A 16,582-nucleotide genomic window follows, 5' to 3' on the forward strand; every position below is an offset into this window, starting at 1 on the left:
CTAATTCTGCCTTTATACTTCATCACCCTTTAATCCAATTAATTCTCTAAAATATTACATAATTGTTCAAGGAAAATGGGACATATCCATATTTGAGAAATGAACACAAATTACTCAATAGGTTGTCTTATTAATTTGTCTCTGACCTACCTTTGTAGGAGAACTAGACCACGATTGCCAGGAAAGTCCACAGTGATAAAATTTTGAAAACAGATCTGTGGCAAAATTAAGAATCAGTAAAACATTTGGCACAATAAGAAATTGTGATAGAATTCAATCTAATATATGAAATATTTTATTTTTACATTAATAAAACAGCAATGTTTTGAAAACTGTATATAAATGTAAATACAACATGCCAGCTGAAATGACCTTGTGTTGAACAAAAGCTGTTTTACTACAGTACTTATGGACAAGCATTAACAGACAGAAACCGCTGTAGTGAAAAAACAGTTCATTTGGCCTGAAGACAAAAGAAAAAAATTTAAAAGCATTGCTTCAAAACACTAGAGGTGTAAACCATGATTGACATTGAACACATCTGAATTGTACTTCAGACAAATGGCAGTTTCTGAAAGTAGTATCAGTAAATAATAGCCTCATGCCAGTATAGATGCATTTAAATGCACATATTTGGACATGCATGAGTACATAACATTCAAGAAAAAGCCTTTACTTCCTAAATACATGATGAATATTGGACATGAGGTAACAACAACAGATGGTAGTGCTCAGTCAGTTCAAGTGGTCCTAGTCTGAGTGAAGCCAAATGATCACTTATTTGTATGATATTGGTGACAACAGGCGATCCAGTAGGTTAATGCTTAATGAAAAAATAAGTGTTGTGGTGTGTTGAATAACATTGGTGTAAGGTTTGTCCACAAGTGCCTTGATTTGTCCCTGATATCCTTTGACTCAGCTCAAAAGACAGTAAAATGGGTTCTGTTCTATTTTGGCCTTAACTGGCTCAGCTTGGCAACAGCCACAGCTCCACAAAATCCCACTGTTTCCACAGGACGAAGAGTAGCACTGTGAGCAGCACTGTGGCCGCCACACGGGCACGGGTCTTCATCAGGGGAGTGATGAAGTTGGCCAAAGTGGAGACAAAGACCAGGAGCACAGCCATCAGAGCCAGGATCACGTTGATAAGTTTCCCGAGGAGCGCTCGGGCATTGGCGTTCTCCACTCCCTCCAACTGCACTACCTGCTGCTGCTGCTGCTGCAGCTCCAGCTTTGTGATGCGGGTCAGACAAGACTCCACTGCCTCCTGCATGTACACAAGACATATATTATGTGATATTGCTACTTACACAGTGGACTAGCATACGAGTACTTTCTTTCCTAGAAACTGCAGGTACCTAACTGAACTTTATCCAAGTAACTATATCATACTTTCCTATGCAAGGATTTCCTATACTGGTTAAGAGAGATGTGAGTTCCCTGTATACTCTAGACACATGGGGAAAGACCCACAGCAAACAACATTGTACCTGAATGTCTCTGGCTCGTTCGTATGACTGATAGGCCACCTTCTCCTCCATGCTGGCAAGTTCCTGTTTGAGATTGGTCATCTCATTCTGGTGCAGCTCCGTCAGGTCATTGAGCTGCTCCTCCAGTCTTTCATACCTGAAGACACATGATTATTGATCTCATCTCTATATTCTGCACAGTATTGTGTGGTTATCTGTGTGTGCTGTTACCTGTATCTCTCTTCCTGCAGGCACTGTGTCATGTATGAGTAGTCGCTCTGCAGTTGCCCTTTCATGTCTTCAATGGTGTCCTCCATGTGTGCCTGCCCTGCCTTTATCTCCTGCAGTCCCTCCAGCAGAGACTCCCAGGAGCTGTGCATGTGGTGATGATGGTGATGATGCCCGTCCAGTCTGGGGCTCCCCATGGCTGCTCCTAAAATGCCCACTCCACCTCCTGCCCCACCAGAGTTACTACCTGCTGCCGACCCAGAGGTGGCGCTAGAGCACTCGTCGTCACTGCCGTACTTGGGACTGGACACTAATGTAGCGCTCCCACTTAGGGCTCGAGGTGTAGGGGTGTCCTCAGACTGACCACCCACCCCGTCTTCAAGTGTGTCTTTAAGGTGAGCTATGTTATCAGCGCTGCCAAATTTGTTCCTGATCAGACTGGCAAACTCTCTAGGCTTTGACACGACAGCAGTGTGAGTGAGGGCAGAGACCCCTCCTTTGACCCCTTCAACGACTCCGCCGCCAAAACCACTTATTCCAGCACGAACATTGGCCCCCACATCTTTCAATCCCTGCTGCATGTCCCGGAGCACGTCCTTGGGCTGCCGGGCTGGTCCATTCTGTGGTAATAAAAGACACAACATGAATGACACCAAGTAGGAGGTCCTTAAGTGTTAGGACTATGTTGATTACATTTATCCAACATAACAAAAGGTCTAATTAATTTTATGAAAAAACTACGAATGTTTAATTCATGTGTGTACATAATGTATTCTTTACATTCTCAATAAGGATTGCAAAAGCCTATCCCAGCAACAGTGGCATTAAAAATGTACATTATTATACAGTTTTCAGGGCTTCACACAGTAAGACCAAAATCAATTAATTCTTCTAATGGCCAATTTAAAGTCACTATTTAAATGTAGTGAATATCTTCTGTCAAATTAGAGTTTTGATTTAGTCAGTTTAATTAAACTGTCCATGGATTAACTACTCTAGTTACACCTGTTACAAATCCCTGTTCCTTGTCTTTGAATAGTGCAAAAGAGTCCAGTGTCAAAACTGTCAAATTGTCACATACCTGTTCAATTTCCTTTAGCTTCTTGTGATAATGCTCTAGTTTCTTGTGCAGCTGCAATGGTCTGCGCAGACTTTTGGTTCTTCTTCTCAAACACTTGCTTGATCCTTGATGCCTGTTGCTTGTCTGCGTTGTGAGCTAGTTTTAGGTACTCAGCCACATTGTCATCACGAGCCTCCTGCTCCACTCGGATTTGTTCTGTGACTTTGAGGATCTTCTGCTGGAGATGTTCGAGAGCGAGCCTGGTTCTTTGTGGTTCCCCTGGAAGTTCACCCCCGCTAGCTCCGGACGCGGCTGCTGCTCCATCTGCGCTGATGTTGGTGTCAGAGCCTCCATGACTTGGGGCAGAGGGTAGGCCTAGCGTGGACACCTCACTCTTGTCCAGCTTGGGAGAGAGGGTACAAGATAGTGTATAATAAAAAAGCAGCATTAAATATTGTATCAGTTAATATTTAATTATTATGAAACTGTCCCTATATCTCATTAAAGCACATCTTCAAGAACAGATATGTGAATTACTATACAGTTCAAGTTATCTTAAGAGTCAATTTAATCCACATGTTTGTCTCCTTTCAGGGTAGTCCTTATTTAAAATGAAAATAAGCAAGCAATCTTGTAGTACTTGACCTGCTTTAGATATGGTGACATCCCAGAAGGTCAAATATTTCTGTAGGAGGGAATTTAGATTTGGTTTGACAACCACTGCTGTAGAATCCGTATCAGTATCCACAAGAACATGTGTGACTGAATCAGGAAAACAGTTACAAACAACAGTGTCTTAACACAGCAATGAGAGTGCACTGATGCACAATGTAGGCTAATTCATAGGATAAGGGCAGATATATTTACTTCTGGGGCATCTTATGGCAAAGAGAGGGTAAGTATCAAGAAGAACAAAACTGAAAAAAACAGCCTTTGATACAACCTGTGTTTTCTCTTGGGAGCAGTGCACCATAGAGATGAATTTATTTACACTTACTTTATTTTCAACAACTCTACAAATCTGGGTCACTGGAGGAGGATCTCCTATTTTGACTCTATGGCAACAACATTATGACTATGGTGATAATAATAGCTCCATGCTGCACAAATAGAACACGATGATACTGAGCATGCAGAACGATCTGTTGAAATCAGCAAATTGAGGCTACAGAGCTCCCTGTGGTGTACACAAAGATGGTGACAATGCTTATTATAGCATCTATTGTGCAAACTACATCAATGTGACAGCAACCTAGATCTGTCTGACCTATCTCTCTCAAAGACAATATGATGCTCGTGTAATCCTTTTAAACAATGAGACACCCGGCCAACACGGGCCTATCATTGATCCACGCAGGGATTCCCTCGTCCAGGGGCCCGGAGTCTCTGTAGCTCGGCAGATGGTGGGGTCGTTAATGACCCTTCAGACTGACGTCAAAACAGTGTAATCGGAGCCTGAAAACACGAGTGGCACCAGACACATGGGTCATGGCACTAAATAGAACTGCTCTGGTGTCATAATAACAGGACGCATTTGAAACTCCGGTTGTACAGGCCTTGTTAAATGGACTCAAAAGCTCTCAGTGCTTGTTGTAAATCGGTTACAATTTGCCAGAGGCTACTAAAAATAGATGCGTAATTGAGAATAACAGACGACTGCAGTCGCTGTTATGAGGAATTTGCAGAACATGATGCGCGTGTGCAATGGAAACATGGGTGCAGAGTGTACCAAAGAATATGCTTCAATCAAAACACAACACAAATAACGGCACAACGGCGTTCAGCTGAAAGTGGACAATGAAATGGGGAGTTATTTGTAAGTTAACAAAAAATATTAGTGGTTAGTGCGGGATATACGGGGCAAAGATGGAGATGACAAATGTCTGTAGCGCGAAAAGCAGGATCTGCCCGTGGAGCACAACACACGCAGACAGACTGTGAGATGGGATGGACGTGGACATGATGAGGAATAAGCTGCACAGCTATAAATCAAATTAGAAACGTTACCATACTGCTTTAATCCAATATTTGAAGTGCCATTGCAAGTCTGTGCTCGAGGCCCATCCTCCTCCTCCCGCCTCCCCCGAAAACTGAGGTGCCCCTCCTCAACTCTCTCCAGCCCGAGTCGTTTTGGCTCCCTATCAACTCTTTGTATCCTAAAGCTTCATTGTTAATGGTATTGATAACTGCACCCACTCCCTCTCTCCGTTAATGGATCTATATCTCTGCCTTACCTTCGCTCCCCTGTCCCTCCCCCCTCCCTCTCACGGTGGTGCAGCCGCTATGTGCCCGGCTGTTACGGATGCTGCTGGAGCCGAGGGACAGATGATGGAGGGAACAGGCGGGGGATGGGAGAGCTCGGGCGCATGCGCACAGGTGCCAGGGGAGTCACCGGGAGGAGAGAGCAGTGCCGCTATGGGCCTTTGATCCCGTGTGCCTATGGAGCAAAAGAGAGGATAAGCGTTTAATATTCACCAAGCATGTAATTGTTAATCCTGATGATTCGAGATATAATATACACATTATGGTATAATTTACTTAATCTATTTCTATATGAAAACGGATAAATAAGGCCCAATCATCACACAATAAACTATTTAAAAAATCAATACTAAACCTTATCAAACGTTTTTTCAGGTTCAAATTAATACCGGCATTATAGCTATTTTGAGGGAAAGAAAATAATAGGCTTATGAATAATAACAATTTAACACATACATTTTTATGTAACATTTTATTGAATTTACAACTGTCAACCATATATCTAAAATTACATATATATAGAACATTTTTCAATAAATAAACATTTGTTCCTAAAATAAAACTTTTAGCTCCTGTGCATATGCATTTATTAACAGAAGTGCAATTCTGTTTTGGGGTAGTTCTATGGTTATTTCTTAAAACTGGGGAATGATTCAAAACCATAAGGTAAGAAATAGAAGTTTTCCTATTCAACACCCAGATAGATAACCCTCAGAATTTGCAGACATAAATATATACTTTTTATTTAGAGGCAGATAATGACAGGATTTCAAAATTGCACTTTCCTTCTTAAAGAATAAAGCACTTGGCTTTATTGTAGCTTAGTAAATCATTCTTCTGTCAACACTGTTTTGATTGTCAAATATCAGGCTTCAACTATAAAAGCCACTACAGTATTATTTTACAGGGGTACATAATTTGCACTCCAGCTGTTCGCCATGTATGTGCAATGCTGCAATACTGGAAATGCTACAGAGCTGTTTGAGCCTAAATAATAAATGTGTGAGACAGTATGGCTATATAACAAACTAAGATATATTTTAGTGTTTGAAGGAATCTCGGGCAACATTACTCTATGCAATACAAGTTAGGGTGTTGAAGGAGTACTGATGAAGGTCTAAAATACAATGGACATTCCTAACAAGATGGCACTTCTGTTGATCAAGAAAGCAAAGCAAGATCATGTACAGTAGATTACAATCCTTCTTATGAGTACAAAAACTGAACATTGTTGTATAAAAAAATCAAGTACTTGTATTTAAAAAAAACATAGAAATTAGCAGCAAAATGGTCCCAATTTTGCTTTCAAGTGTGTTCAGTAAAGTTTTGTTTCATATTTTTTCTGAAGGATGATCCATGATCCAGTATTCAAGGCTGTACTCAGTAGGAAATGTCGGTCAACTCTTGATAGCCTACCCTTGATCCAAACGAGTATAAATCCACTGATTCAGAGAGATTACTGCTAATCCTCTGCGCTTAAATGTCCCCTTCTTACCACTGGGAAAACAAGACCCTGCTTAGAGAGAAAGCAGTACCCTAATTAACCTCATACTAATGACAGCTAAATGTAGCCAGAGGTCCTTTCCATTGTACATTTACAGAGAACGCAGCCTCCTCCATCTTCTTGTATCAGCTACAGAGCAGTCAGTGTAGTTCTTGAGTGTAATGTGTTTTGTTCAGTTTTGGTAGCGCCACATTAAACAGTCATAAAGCATCACTCTCCAGACTTCCGTGGTTTTCCAACAACTCGCCTTTTGGCTTGATAGAAATCTGCAATGTAAAAAGGGAATTATGATTAATATTGAATTTACAAGCCCTCATTGTTACAGAAAAAAAACATCTATGAAGTACACTTTTCCTGCAGTACCATTTTCAGAATATTTATTTCTATAGGTCTAACAGTACTATTGGATTACCAAGAACCTGTCATTAATTACAATTAGTAATGTACCTGTAATGTTAGTTTGTTTCCTCTTGAGACCTGTAAACTCTCCTCGCTCTGGCGTTCGTTCTAACTTCTTCAGGTCCAGTGAACATCTCTCTGGGGATTGTGGGATGTTTTCCTTGTCACTCTGAGGTGACTCCACCTTGTGGGAAACTGCTGCTGCTATGCTGTTCCCCTCTGCTTGTTCCAACATACATGAGCGGTACAGCAGTGGCACCTTAGTGCCTGGGATGCCCTCCCATTGGAAATCACTGCTGTTCAAGGGCTTGTCCCGGATGAAATCAAAGCCCCAGCGGATGGAGGCCTCCTCCAGGTCTTTGCGCAGGGCAGCCTGGTACTCCACCTGCAGCTGGTCTCTGTCCACAGGCCCAAAGAGATTTCTCCGAGTCGTCCCGTTTCCCAGGGCTCCCAGGATGCGCTTGTGAGCAGCCATGTTTTTACACTGCAAAAAAGATGAAAAGATTATTCTCAAAGCTTCCGCATCACTCAACATAAAGAACATCCCGCTGAGATGAAAACACTCTGCTGGTGGCCAGTTTATGTAACCCTTTTTTAATCATACTGAAGAAAAATAAGAAGAATGTAGTCGTTTCAATTACAGAATAAATGTAATTATACTTACCATTGGACTAGCTCCTAAAGTAGCAACAGTTTGACATACGCATACTGAGACAAATACAGAAGGCCTGGCCTTTATAAGTCTGCCTCTGAGTAAGCTGACTCAGTGGTACATGCCTGGACATATTCTCACACAGACATGTGAGGGCAAAACACTGCTGCCGCCTCTACACTCACCACCAGGTGGCAGTATCACACCAGGCTCTGCCTCCACCCAACTAAAGTCAAATTAGAAAACACTGCAGTGGCAAGACAAAGTTTTTCTTTTCTTTTTTCTCCTTTTTTAACATACAACTGTTAAGATAATTAAAATTATTCTCATGAAATAACTAGATAATGAGTAATTTGGGTTAGCTCTAATAAATCACAAAAATGAAACAGGTTTATCTTTTCTGAAGGCACAGAGATCCTGATGAATTATAAATTTAAAAAAGGAGGAATTAACTTGTACAAAGGAGCATAATTAAAAACAACACCATATCCTCAAAAAACCTCTGAGTTCACCTGACGCGCAAGCAGCACACTTGCCTTTAGTCATGTAGAAACATGGTAATTTCGTAAACTCCTTCTGGGACTCACCTCATTCATGTCAGTCATGAATCATGACATTTCAGTGCTCTAACTGACAGATGTAGCCGTTTACTTTATTTATTTATTTTCTAATTTTGCATCTAATATAGGTGTTCTGTGTATTTTATTTATTTGACTTAGAATTTTCCATTAGAAAACAACTGTAAAGCATAAGATTTTTTAAAGACATCCCCCATTTTTCTTTTTATACTATTAAATATTATATAATATTATATATTATAAAAAAGGTATTGGTCATGTCCATACTTAACACATACAAGTTAATTTGCAAACAGATAACAGGCAATACAGTACAATAGTGAGGATAGTAGTCAAGTGGCTGATCCTCCCCACCCTGTTACATAAGGTGTTGCCCCTAGGTGATGTCCACAGACAAATATAACTATTTATTTGTTTTATTTATACCCATATCAGAGATTTGCCTCCAAAAATGCCAGCAGAATAGCCTACTTGCTAAAGCTTGGGACAGTCCTGGTAAATATGTTACATTTCACAAATTTTATTTTTTTGTAATGTTTGTAATAGTTTTTTTTTTTTATTTTGTTTTGTTTTTGCTGGCTTCTTGCACTCAACATTTGTCACATTATCATCCCTTGTTCATTCAATATTTCCTCTTATTCTTATTGGGGTAGTGAAGTACCACTCCCAGCAACTATAGGCTCTCAGTGGGGGTAAGGGTATTCTTCGAGCTGAAAATCAAACATCAATCAGAGTCTTTAATTGTCATAATCTTAATACATCTATTAATTTAAAAAAAATGCCCACTTATTTTTAATTATGAGTGACTTCCCATTTCGGTAGAGGAACTCATTTCGGAAAATCAATGAGTCACTTTCCCTCACTCAAGGCACGTGATAGGTACGCGTCAGACAGGAAGGGGCGTGCCAATCCAAACCGGGGCGTGCTCAGCGCTGTGGCGGGAGATCGCTGAGGCACGAATTGCAACTGAGGAACCGGCACTGAGCCTCCCCTGTCCAACTCACACCCTGCCCCGTTTACTATAACCTACACGTGAGCGTACAACTCGTGTATCCCAAACCAGACTGGGCTGTCACTGGGGACTGGCAAACGTCCACCATCATATCAGGGCACACAGAAAAACAACAACGTTTAGAGATTACATACGAAGTATATGAGCAAAGGTCTAAGAAATCAATAGCGTAAAATGTCAAAAATATTATAGTTCAAACGGTCTCCTTAAACGTGACAGGTATGTAGTCCACACTAAGAAAAAGGAAAAATAATGTAGTCTCGAATTTAGATTATAAATGTTACCAACCCTTATAGTACATTGTAGCCTAGTATTTATTACACAGGTCCATCACTTTGAAAAGAACGCAATAACGCCACGAACAGTCACAAACAGCATAACGAAGCAGGTTCAATGAAGACAGAACAGTTATTTCAAGTTCTACTTACATGTCAAGTTCTTTCAACGTGAAAAAATGTAATAATGTTGAATTGAAAAGAGTTTATCCCTTTGATTCACGAGTCAAAACAGGAGGAAGAAGACGCCCGAGGTTGTTGTAATTCAACTGAACCGAGCTCCTACAACGGTGCGTAAAGGTTGCGACGAGGAGGCTTCTTGATATTTTCTCCAAGTTTTCTCTCAGATTGGACGGATAAACTTTTATGAACTTCGGTGGGTGTGAACACTTCTTCCCCCGTGTAGAGGCGGAGTTTTCCGGCTCACACGTGGAATTAGTCCGGTAAACACACGAGAACACGTGAAAAATTGGCTTTCTCGTGGAACTGAGGAAATTCCAGTTCAGGACACAGCTCACTGCGCATGTGCAACTTTCCACTGCACGGGACTGGGCCATGGGACTGGGCCAGGACGGGACGGGCGGGGCGAGGAAGACGTGACACATCAATATTCGTATTTTGCTCATATGTGTCTAATATAATGGTCTGTAGAGGCTTCTACAGGCAATAACTTAAAACATTCTAACTACTTGAAATAGGCCAGTATGTTATGTGTTTCATCAGTAACTGCATGGTGCTGAATCCTTGACGTTTACCCAACTAACAAACGTTAACAACAAGTCAGGGAGAATGCTAAAACGAATGATTTATCCACATTTACTGTGTTAGGCTATAACTTACCATGAGTGATGAACGCTAACTTTAAACTTTGATGCCTGGCAAACACTTTTGATGAAAACAAAAATAACCTATATTTCTGTCAAAGCATGCACACCTATCTACATGCCTATATTTTTTCATATCCATTAAAATGAGTGACCTGTTTTGTGCAGTAAATAAATGCAGCTCATTTGGCATTTAAAGTACTCTAAAGACCTCTCAGTTGATTATTCAAGAAGTACCAAGGCCACCACTGTGTGTTGTTTTTTATGCAACTGTCTGTACCTGTCATTGCATAACATTCATGTCCTTTGAACCAGCAGCATCTATAAGTACATAAAGTACAGACATTAAATTAAACTATCTTGCTGGTTTACCATAGCGTTTCATTATTTTCGAAGTGCTATATTAAAATGAGTGTATCCACAAATAACTTAGGGATGTATTTGCATACTTCAGAAGGGTTGAAACATTTTATCTGTTTGTGCAAATGGACTCTTTGCACATAGAATATATTCTTATATGAACACTATGTTTCTGGGGCGCACCAGGTGTCTTGCTGAACCCCATTCTGTAATCAGCCAGTGAACCAGTGTATTACAGGACATGGTGTAGCCTACTTGAAGGGATTATTTTACTAGTGTCATCTTAATTTTACCGCTTCATTCCACATCAGGAATGCAAGAAGTCTGTCCGATCACTGGCAGATTGGGACTAAGGTGATCACTGGCTGCAGCCAGGATACACCATGGACCCTGGAGACAGGCCTGATGTCATATAACGTGGTTTTCATACACACATACAAAATCTAATAAATTAGGGGGTACAGAACAAGGGCAAGTCCAGTATTTGGACAATGACATGGCATATTGACACACTGGCTACATGACTCTCAGAAAGATAACGTTTAGGACCCTTACCATAGCAATTAACAATGTACAATAATTTAACAACACTTTCTAAAATATTATATCTTTTGAAAGGGAATTCATCAAAATGTTACATTATAACAGGAAGCTGAAAGCCATGAATATGAGGCTCACCTTCAAAATCTGTTGACTACTCATAGGCTACTAGATTGAATAGGCCTTGTCCCTAACACACTCACACTAAATTTAGCTTGAGAGATAAATTGAGTTTTCTGCGTTCTGTGGGCGGTATTCCGTGAAAGGAGCGGGTTCCTGTTACATAACAGTGAGTGGAAACACCACTGCTGTTGAGTGGATTTCCCGCGTGTTCGCAGCGTGTTCTGTTAACGCGTGTGGACCGTAACCATGGAGACTATGGGTGTATCGCAACTCTGCTCACTCCTCCTCCCTTCTCCTCCTTTCTCAGATCCTCAACTGAAAATCCAACTCTTGAGGAGAGAAGGTTATTAAAGAGGGAGTCTGGCTTTTTCTCATTGGTCTTCGGTACTACGGGGCGCGATTTAATGCTGCGAAATTGAGAATTTGAGATGTGAGGAGGAAAGTGAATATAAAAATGGGATGCACCCAAGGAATCATCTGTGCGCTGACGTCACACGCAGGCGGGACATTAGGTGAAAGGAAAAGCGCGCGCGGATTTGAGAGCGCCGTGTTTCGCTCTTGTGCCGCTAATATTCACGTGTACTTGTAGCGTGAAACAGACGACCGTGGGTTATACAGTCAATGGGAGTGACCGAGACACGCAATTGGGCAATGCGATAGTCTGGTGGGATGATAAATACTCCAGGGAAGGGAACAAACATTTTAGCACCATAGATTTAGCAAAGGTAATAAAATCTCTTGTACTGTCACCCCAAAATCTGATTATATCTGATTTCTAGACCTTTAAAATTACTTTAAGAACATGCAAACTGCACCCACAGTGAGTGGGTGAATGGACACGCTCCGAAAGAAAGCAGTTGCTTTTACCATTTACATTACAGTTCTAATATTTTAGCTGCAATGATCGAATGATAATCAGATTTCAACTCTTCAGTGATATGACCAAAACATATGTGGTCTAAAACTTCTAAAACGTCTGAATACGATCAGGACATAACGTAGTTCATAACAGAATATTAAAAGTAAGTAGCATAGCAATTGCAATTAAAAAAAAAAAAAACACGAGATGGTTGGGCGGTAAATTACAACTAATTTGATGAAAGGGTCAACTTCTAGGTACTGCTTACATAACATTCGTGATATATACAAGAAGCCCCTAGCTACCAAATGATTCGGTTTGCCCAGGAAAGCATGCTAGAACCAAACACTGAATGGTCATGTATTAATAAATGTCAAAAATAAATGATAGCTTTCCATAGTGTATGTCCCACTATCAAATTAATGTGATTAGCCTGATGTTGTTCAAAACTTGAATGTATGAACCTGCCCAAGAAACATTGTCGCTTATCCTCCCGGTTAAGGCATCAAGAGCACCACCATGCGAAATCGAGTGGTTATTGCAGGCATAACTTGCAGACAGTTTTAAGAGAAGCTTCAGCCTTTAAGAATAAATGCATCAACACATGTTGTAAACGACCAGTGTTTTAATCACACTATTCACATAGTATCAAAGAGAAAAAAATGACAACTTCATAACAAAAATGCTGCTTGCTTTTATTTCCTTTTCCCCATAGATTTGGACCTCTTTAAAAGCCAATCACTATTCCCCGATGTAAACCTTCACTATGAAGTTTAAATGAATAGTTTGGCTTGGGCACACTTTCTATATTAAAAAGCCTTTGTCATGTGAAGAATGAAAATTGTGGATCAAACTAACACAACATGTAATCATACACTTTACATTCAAAAACAAAAACCATTACCAATAGATGTTGATATACTGGAATGCAACAAAGAGGCAGAGCAAGGAAATACACCTGGACTATCCCAACCAAGGGGAAAATATAATTACAAGACAGAGAGACTAAAATGCTTGATTGTTTAAAAACCCAACTCAAATGACTAAATCATGTCCATATGAAACGGCAGAGTGTTGGCAACCGTTTTCTTCAGCTCCCTTTAAATCTAACATGTTCATTTCCTGTCATTCGACCTGGAGCGACTAGAGGGGGGGAGAGAAATATAGTTAGCACCCTAGAAAAAAAAAAATTCACTACATACCGTTTTAGCAACAAAACCAACCTCCTAGAGCGTGAAAAGGATCTTGAGGGTTTGTTGTTCCTCTCCCGAGAAAGCGACCTCTCCCTCCTCCTATCCCTAGAGAAGGATCTGTGAAATAATGAGGCCATTAGCAAAAAAAATAAAATTAAAAATTAAAAACACACACAAAAGTAAAATTGTACCTGCTTCGACTGCGGCTAAAACTTCTCCTGCGTGGTGATCTGCACAGCAAAGACAGAACTGTTTACCGAAACAGTTTTTATAGCCTCAGCCACTCATCTAAATTCATGATGGTGTTAGTTATCAAATACCTGAGCCTAATGTATAATTGTGAAAAACTGAAAACATTTAAAGCCAGGATAACAATGGATCATGTCTGAAAGTGTTTTAGAATGAATTAACGTCCAACGGTAAATCATGCACTTCAAAGACATTTTGAGTAGTAGCACTTAACACTTGCCATCATGAAATTTTTCCATGGCACAAGAATGTAAAAAGGAAATTGAGATAATACTCTGGGTAGCAAGAAAGGTAGCTGTTCAAGAAAAAAAAAAATAAAAAGAAATTTTGATTCTGAGGGGTAATACTGTTAGAGGCCAGAGACAGACTAGAGGATAAATCCAAAATTGTAAAGTTGATGAATCGCTGCTTAATAAGAAATTATTAAAATAAGAAAATCAACAACCTTTGTCAACCAGCTTTATCTTCAAAACTATAAATCAGCAGTGTACTGAATGAGGCAGGAAAACTTACTAGTATTTTTGGATTTCAACAAGCTAGATATGACGAAAGGGAGGCAGACTGTCAGCCGGGTGGGTGGGTAGAATTGGCTGAATAGGACTGGCCAGATGCTGCAAGGTGACTAGGTGGCAGGCAGATGGGGGCTGGCTGAAGCTTTTTTGCTGCTTTAATTGGTTAGCCGAAGGCTGCTGCTGGTAGGTTGTAGACATTTGAGAACATATTACGCTGATTGGTGAGGAATGTGAGGTGGGCCGCTGCCGTTTGGGTTAAGGTTGAAGGAGGAGAAGGTTGAAAACGGCATGCTGAGGAACCAATGGGCTGGTGCAGCCTGACGACTGGCCGTGCCTGGGTCGTAAACAGCACCAGCCAAGCTGAGTGGGGCACGATGTCAGCAGGTACGTGATGCTGAAAGAGGACTAGTTGACTGACTCAGAGGGTGGTGAGAAGAGGCATGGTGGTGGCTCTGCAACGGGTTTCATTCTTATTAATATAAATGAAAAGGATAGAAAAATGCATCAAATTTGGCACTTAACACTCGCAAAATTAAATCCTAGGAAATAAACCCTTTTGGTTTGTATACGCTGTATAAACAGTTTAGAAGTTGTTAAGTTAAATGCTATGATGGAAAATGAATAGTTAAGTATTGAAATTTTTGTAAAATACTTTTTGGTATGTGTATACTAAAATCCAAATATCTGGCTATATCCTTTAAAATATCCAAACATTAAAAGAGATAACAGAATAAGAAGTCCTTGACTGCAAAGACAAATTGTCAGGACTGTGGATAAGAAAACGGGTCAGTTTTCATAATGCATATAATTATGGACTGACTCAGACTTTGTGTCACTCTGGACTAAGTTACCTTCTCCTGGCTGGTGGGCTTCGACGTCTGTAATCATCTCTTTCTCTGGGACGCCTGCTCCATGGAGGGGGTGCACCACGGGAACGGCTGCGCTTCTCTCCATTGGACAGCTCTACTCTCACCCGGCAGTTACACATGGTCCTATTTTATCAAAACAGATTATTGGTTGATTAAAAGGAGACTCTTTTGATCAGGTTTTGTAGCTTCATTGCTTCTTACCTTCCATCAAGCTCTCGCACTGCATCAGTGGCATCTCTGGGATCTTCAAACTCAACAAAAGCAAAGCCTGGGGGGTTTCGAGCAACCCATACACTGCGCAGAGGGCCATAGTAGCCAAATGCCCTCTCTATTTCAGTCTTGTTTCCATTATTACCCAAATTTCCGACATAGACCTTGCAATCCAGGGGGCAGTCACGATGCATGACTAAATCTGTAAAACAACAAAGAAAAGATTTATCATAATTGGTTTAAGGTGAATTATAAAACGCTAGCATTAATATTATATTAGTAATATTATGCGTAACTGAGTATCTACATTGTATGCGATGCTTGTAGTCTCGATACTGTACTCAACAAACAAAAGTTAGTTCTTTGTATGGCCCAACGAGAAAATGCCTAATCTTGACTACAATTTGTAATTATTTGTTTGACTATTCAACTAAATTAGAGACAAGTCGCAATGACTTGAAAAGGGTATCATGGCCTAGTAGTCAAAAGGCAACCCTTGCTTACTAGCTAACGCTATAGTTAGCATGATGAGCTAACTTCACTTCCTGGTAAAAACAGAGGCGCCTAGCTTATCATCTTAAGTTTCCACTAATTTCTGTACCTAACTCCATTATTGCACAGATATCGATACGTTTCACAAAAGTTGACTTTAAAGTATAAATTGAGAAGCTAAGCTAAGTGCTACGTGTAGCATTTACAGAGACGTAAGATGGCCGTGCGGGCCTAACCGTGATGAACAACAAAGAACATAAACCTCAAATAAATTCACGGATTTTGTCTTATTAACTACACAAAATTCACAAATTTAAAGCAAATGTATTATATGTGGAAATTTATAAATACAATACCGTGATTTGCTCTTTAGTTTCTGAAATTTTCGTCTCTTTGGTAGATCTGGTCTTCTCGGTCGTCAGTGGAAAATGGCGTGAAGAGGAAGACGAGCAACAGTGAACGAGGCTCGGCCAAACCGGTTTGGGGCATGGATGGGGGCTGTGCAGGAGGCAAGGGGCGGTACAAGTCACAGACTGAAACTTTTGTTCAGTTCTTGTAGCAGATAATCTTGGAAAACTTGTTACATCTGATACTGATGTGAAAACATACATAGACATAATGTGACTATCCTTAAGATAGATACTGATGCCCAGAGAAATTTAACTACATAAGTAAAAGACAATATACCAAAGAAACAACATCAATACACAATTATTTTTTCCATATATATATATATATATATATTTTTTTTTACTTAAAAATGTAATTAAACAGACATTTTGCAAAATATTAGGTAATTAAAGGTTTTATTGGTGGGACAGATAATAAACCCTGATTATGAGTAAAAAGACAAAAAAGATAAACGCTTGTAGTAAAGTATTTTCTTGAGTTCATTATTTTCCTGTGTGCAGT

General features: G+C 40.2%; 3 protein-coding genes across 4 annotated transcripts; all 3 read right to left on the reverse strand.

The window, feature by feature from the left end:
* Window positions 1-350: 350 nt before the first annotated feature.
* tmcc2 (transmembrane and coiled-coil domain family 2) lies at window positions 351-4,981 on the reverse strand. The gene is given in 5 exon segments (XM_020934272.2): window positions 351-1,267; window positions 1,491-1,626; window positions 1,701-2,317; window positions 2,779-2,830; window positions 2,832-4,981. Coding segments are annotated over 5 exon segments (1,479 nt in total). The 5' UTR covers window positions 3,206-4,981; the 3' UTR covers window positions 351-967.
* Window positions 4,982-5,472: 491 nt separating this feature from the next.
* Window positions 5,473-12,305, reverse strand: cdkn1a (cyclin-dependent kinase inhibitor 1A). Of its 2 annotated transcripts, none has more exons than XM_020934099.2 (3): window positions 9,593-12,305; window positions 6,971-7,406; window positions 5,473-6,789 (listed from the first exon to the last, which is right to left on the reverse strand). In XM_020934099.2, the coding sequence occupies exons 2-3, from the start codon at window positions 7,395-7,397 to the stop codon at window positions 6,734-6,736; spliced, it is 483 nt and encodes a 160-aa protein (XP_020789758.1). In that variant the 5' UTR covers window positions 7,398-7,406; window positions 9,593-12,305; the 3' UTR covers window positions 5,473-6,733. The 2 variants fall into 2 exon arrangements, with proteins under 2 accessions (XP_020789758.1, XP_020789757.1); XM_020934098.2 differs by lacking the exon at window positions 9,593-12,305 and adding an exon at window positions 7,587-9,557.
* A 447-nt stretch (window positions 12,306-12,752) lies between these two features.
* srsf3b (serine and arginine rich splicing factor 3b) lies at window positions 12,753-16,178 on the reverse strand. Its single transcript, XM_020934018.2, has 6 exons — window positions 16,027-16,178; window positions 15,170-15,380; window positions 14,951-15,091; window positions 13,530-13,568; window positions 13,369-13,455; window positions 12,753-13,288 (listed from the first exon to the last, which is right to left on the reverse strand). Exons 2-6 carry the CDS (start codon window positions 15,370-15,372, stop codon window positions 13,261-13,263), a joined length of 498 nt encoding a protein of 165 aa, XP_020789677.1. The 5' UTR covers window positions 15,373-15,380; window positions 16,027-16,178; the 3' UTR covers window positions 12,753-13,260.
* Between the last annotated feature and the right edge of the window lie 404 nt (window positions 16,179-16,582).

This window comes from Boleophthalmus pectinirostris, unplaced genomic scaffold, assembly GCF_026225935.1.
Source record: "Boleophthalmus pectinirostris isolate CB_2022bp ecotype Guang Dong unplaced genomic scaffold, ASM2622593v1 HiC_scaffold_3, whole genome shotgun sequence".
In the NCBI taxonomy this organism is placed as follows: domain Eukaryota; kingdom Metazoa; phylum Chordata; class Actinopteri; order Gobiiformes; family Gobiidae; genus Boleophthalmus; species Boleophthalmus pectinirostris.

What these genes read in the sequence shown, in the direction of transcription:
- srsf3b (XM_020934018.2), bottom strand. Translation starts at nt 15,372, where the DNA reads ATGCATCGTGACTGCCCCCTGGATTGCAAGGTCTATGTCGGAAATTTG. An exon ending in GTGCGAGAGCTTGATGGAAG is followed by an intron (nt 15,092 to 15,169) that starts GTAAGAAGCAAT and finishes TTGATAAAATAG; the next exon opens with GACCATGTGTAACTGCCGGG. An exon ending in TTTAGCCGCAGTCGAAGCAG is followed by an intron (nt 13,456 to 13,529) that starts GTACAATTTTAC and finishes ATTATTTCACAG; the next exon opens with ATCCTTCTCTAGGGATAGGA.
- cdkn1a (XM_020934098.2), bottom strand. An exon ending in GAAACAAACTAACATTACAG is followed by an intron (nt 6,790 to 6,970) that starts GTACATTACTAA and finishes TTTACATTGCAG; the next exon opens with ATTTCTATCAAGCCAAAAGG.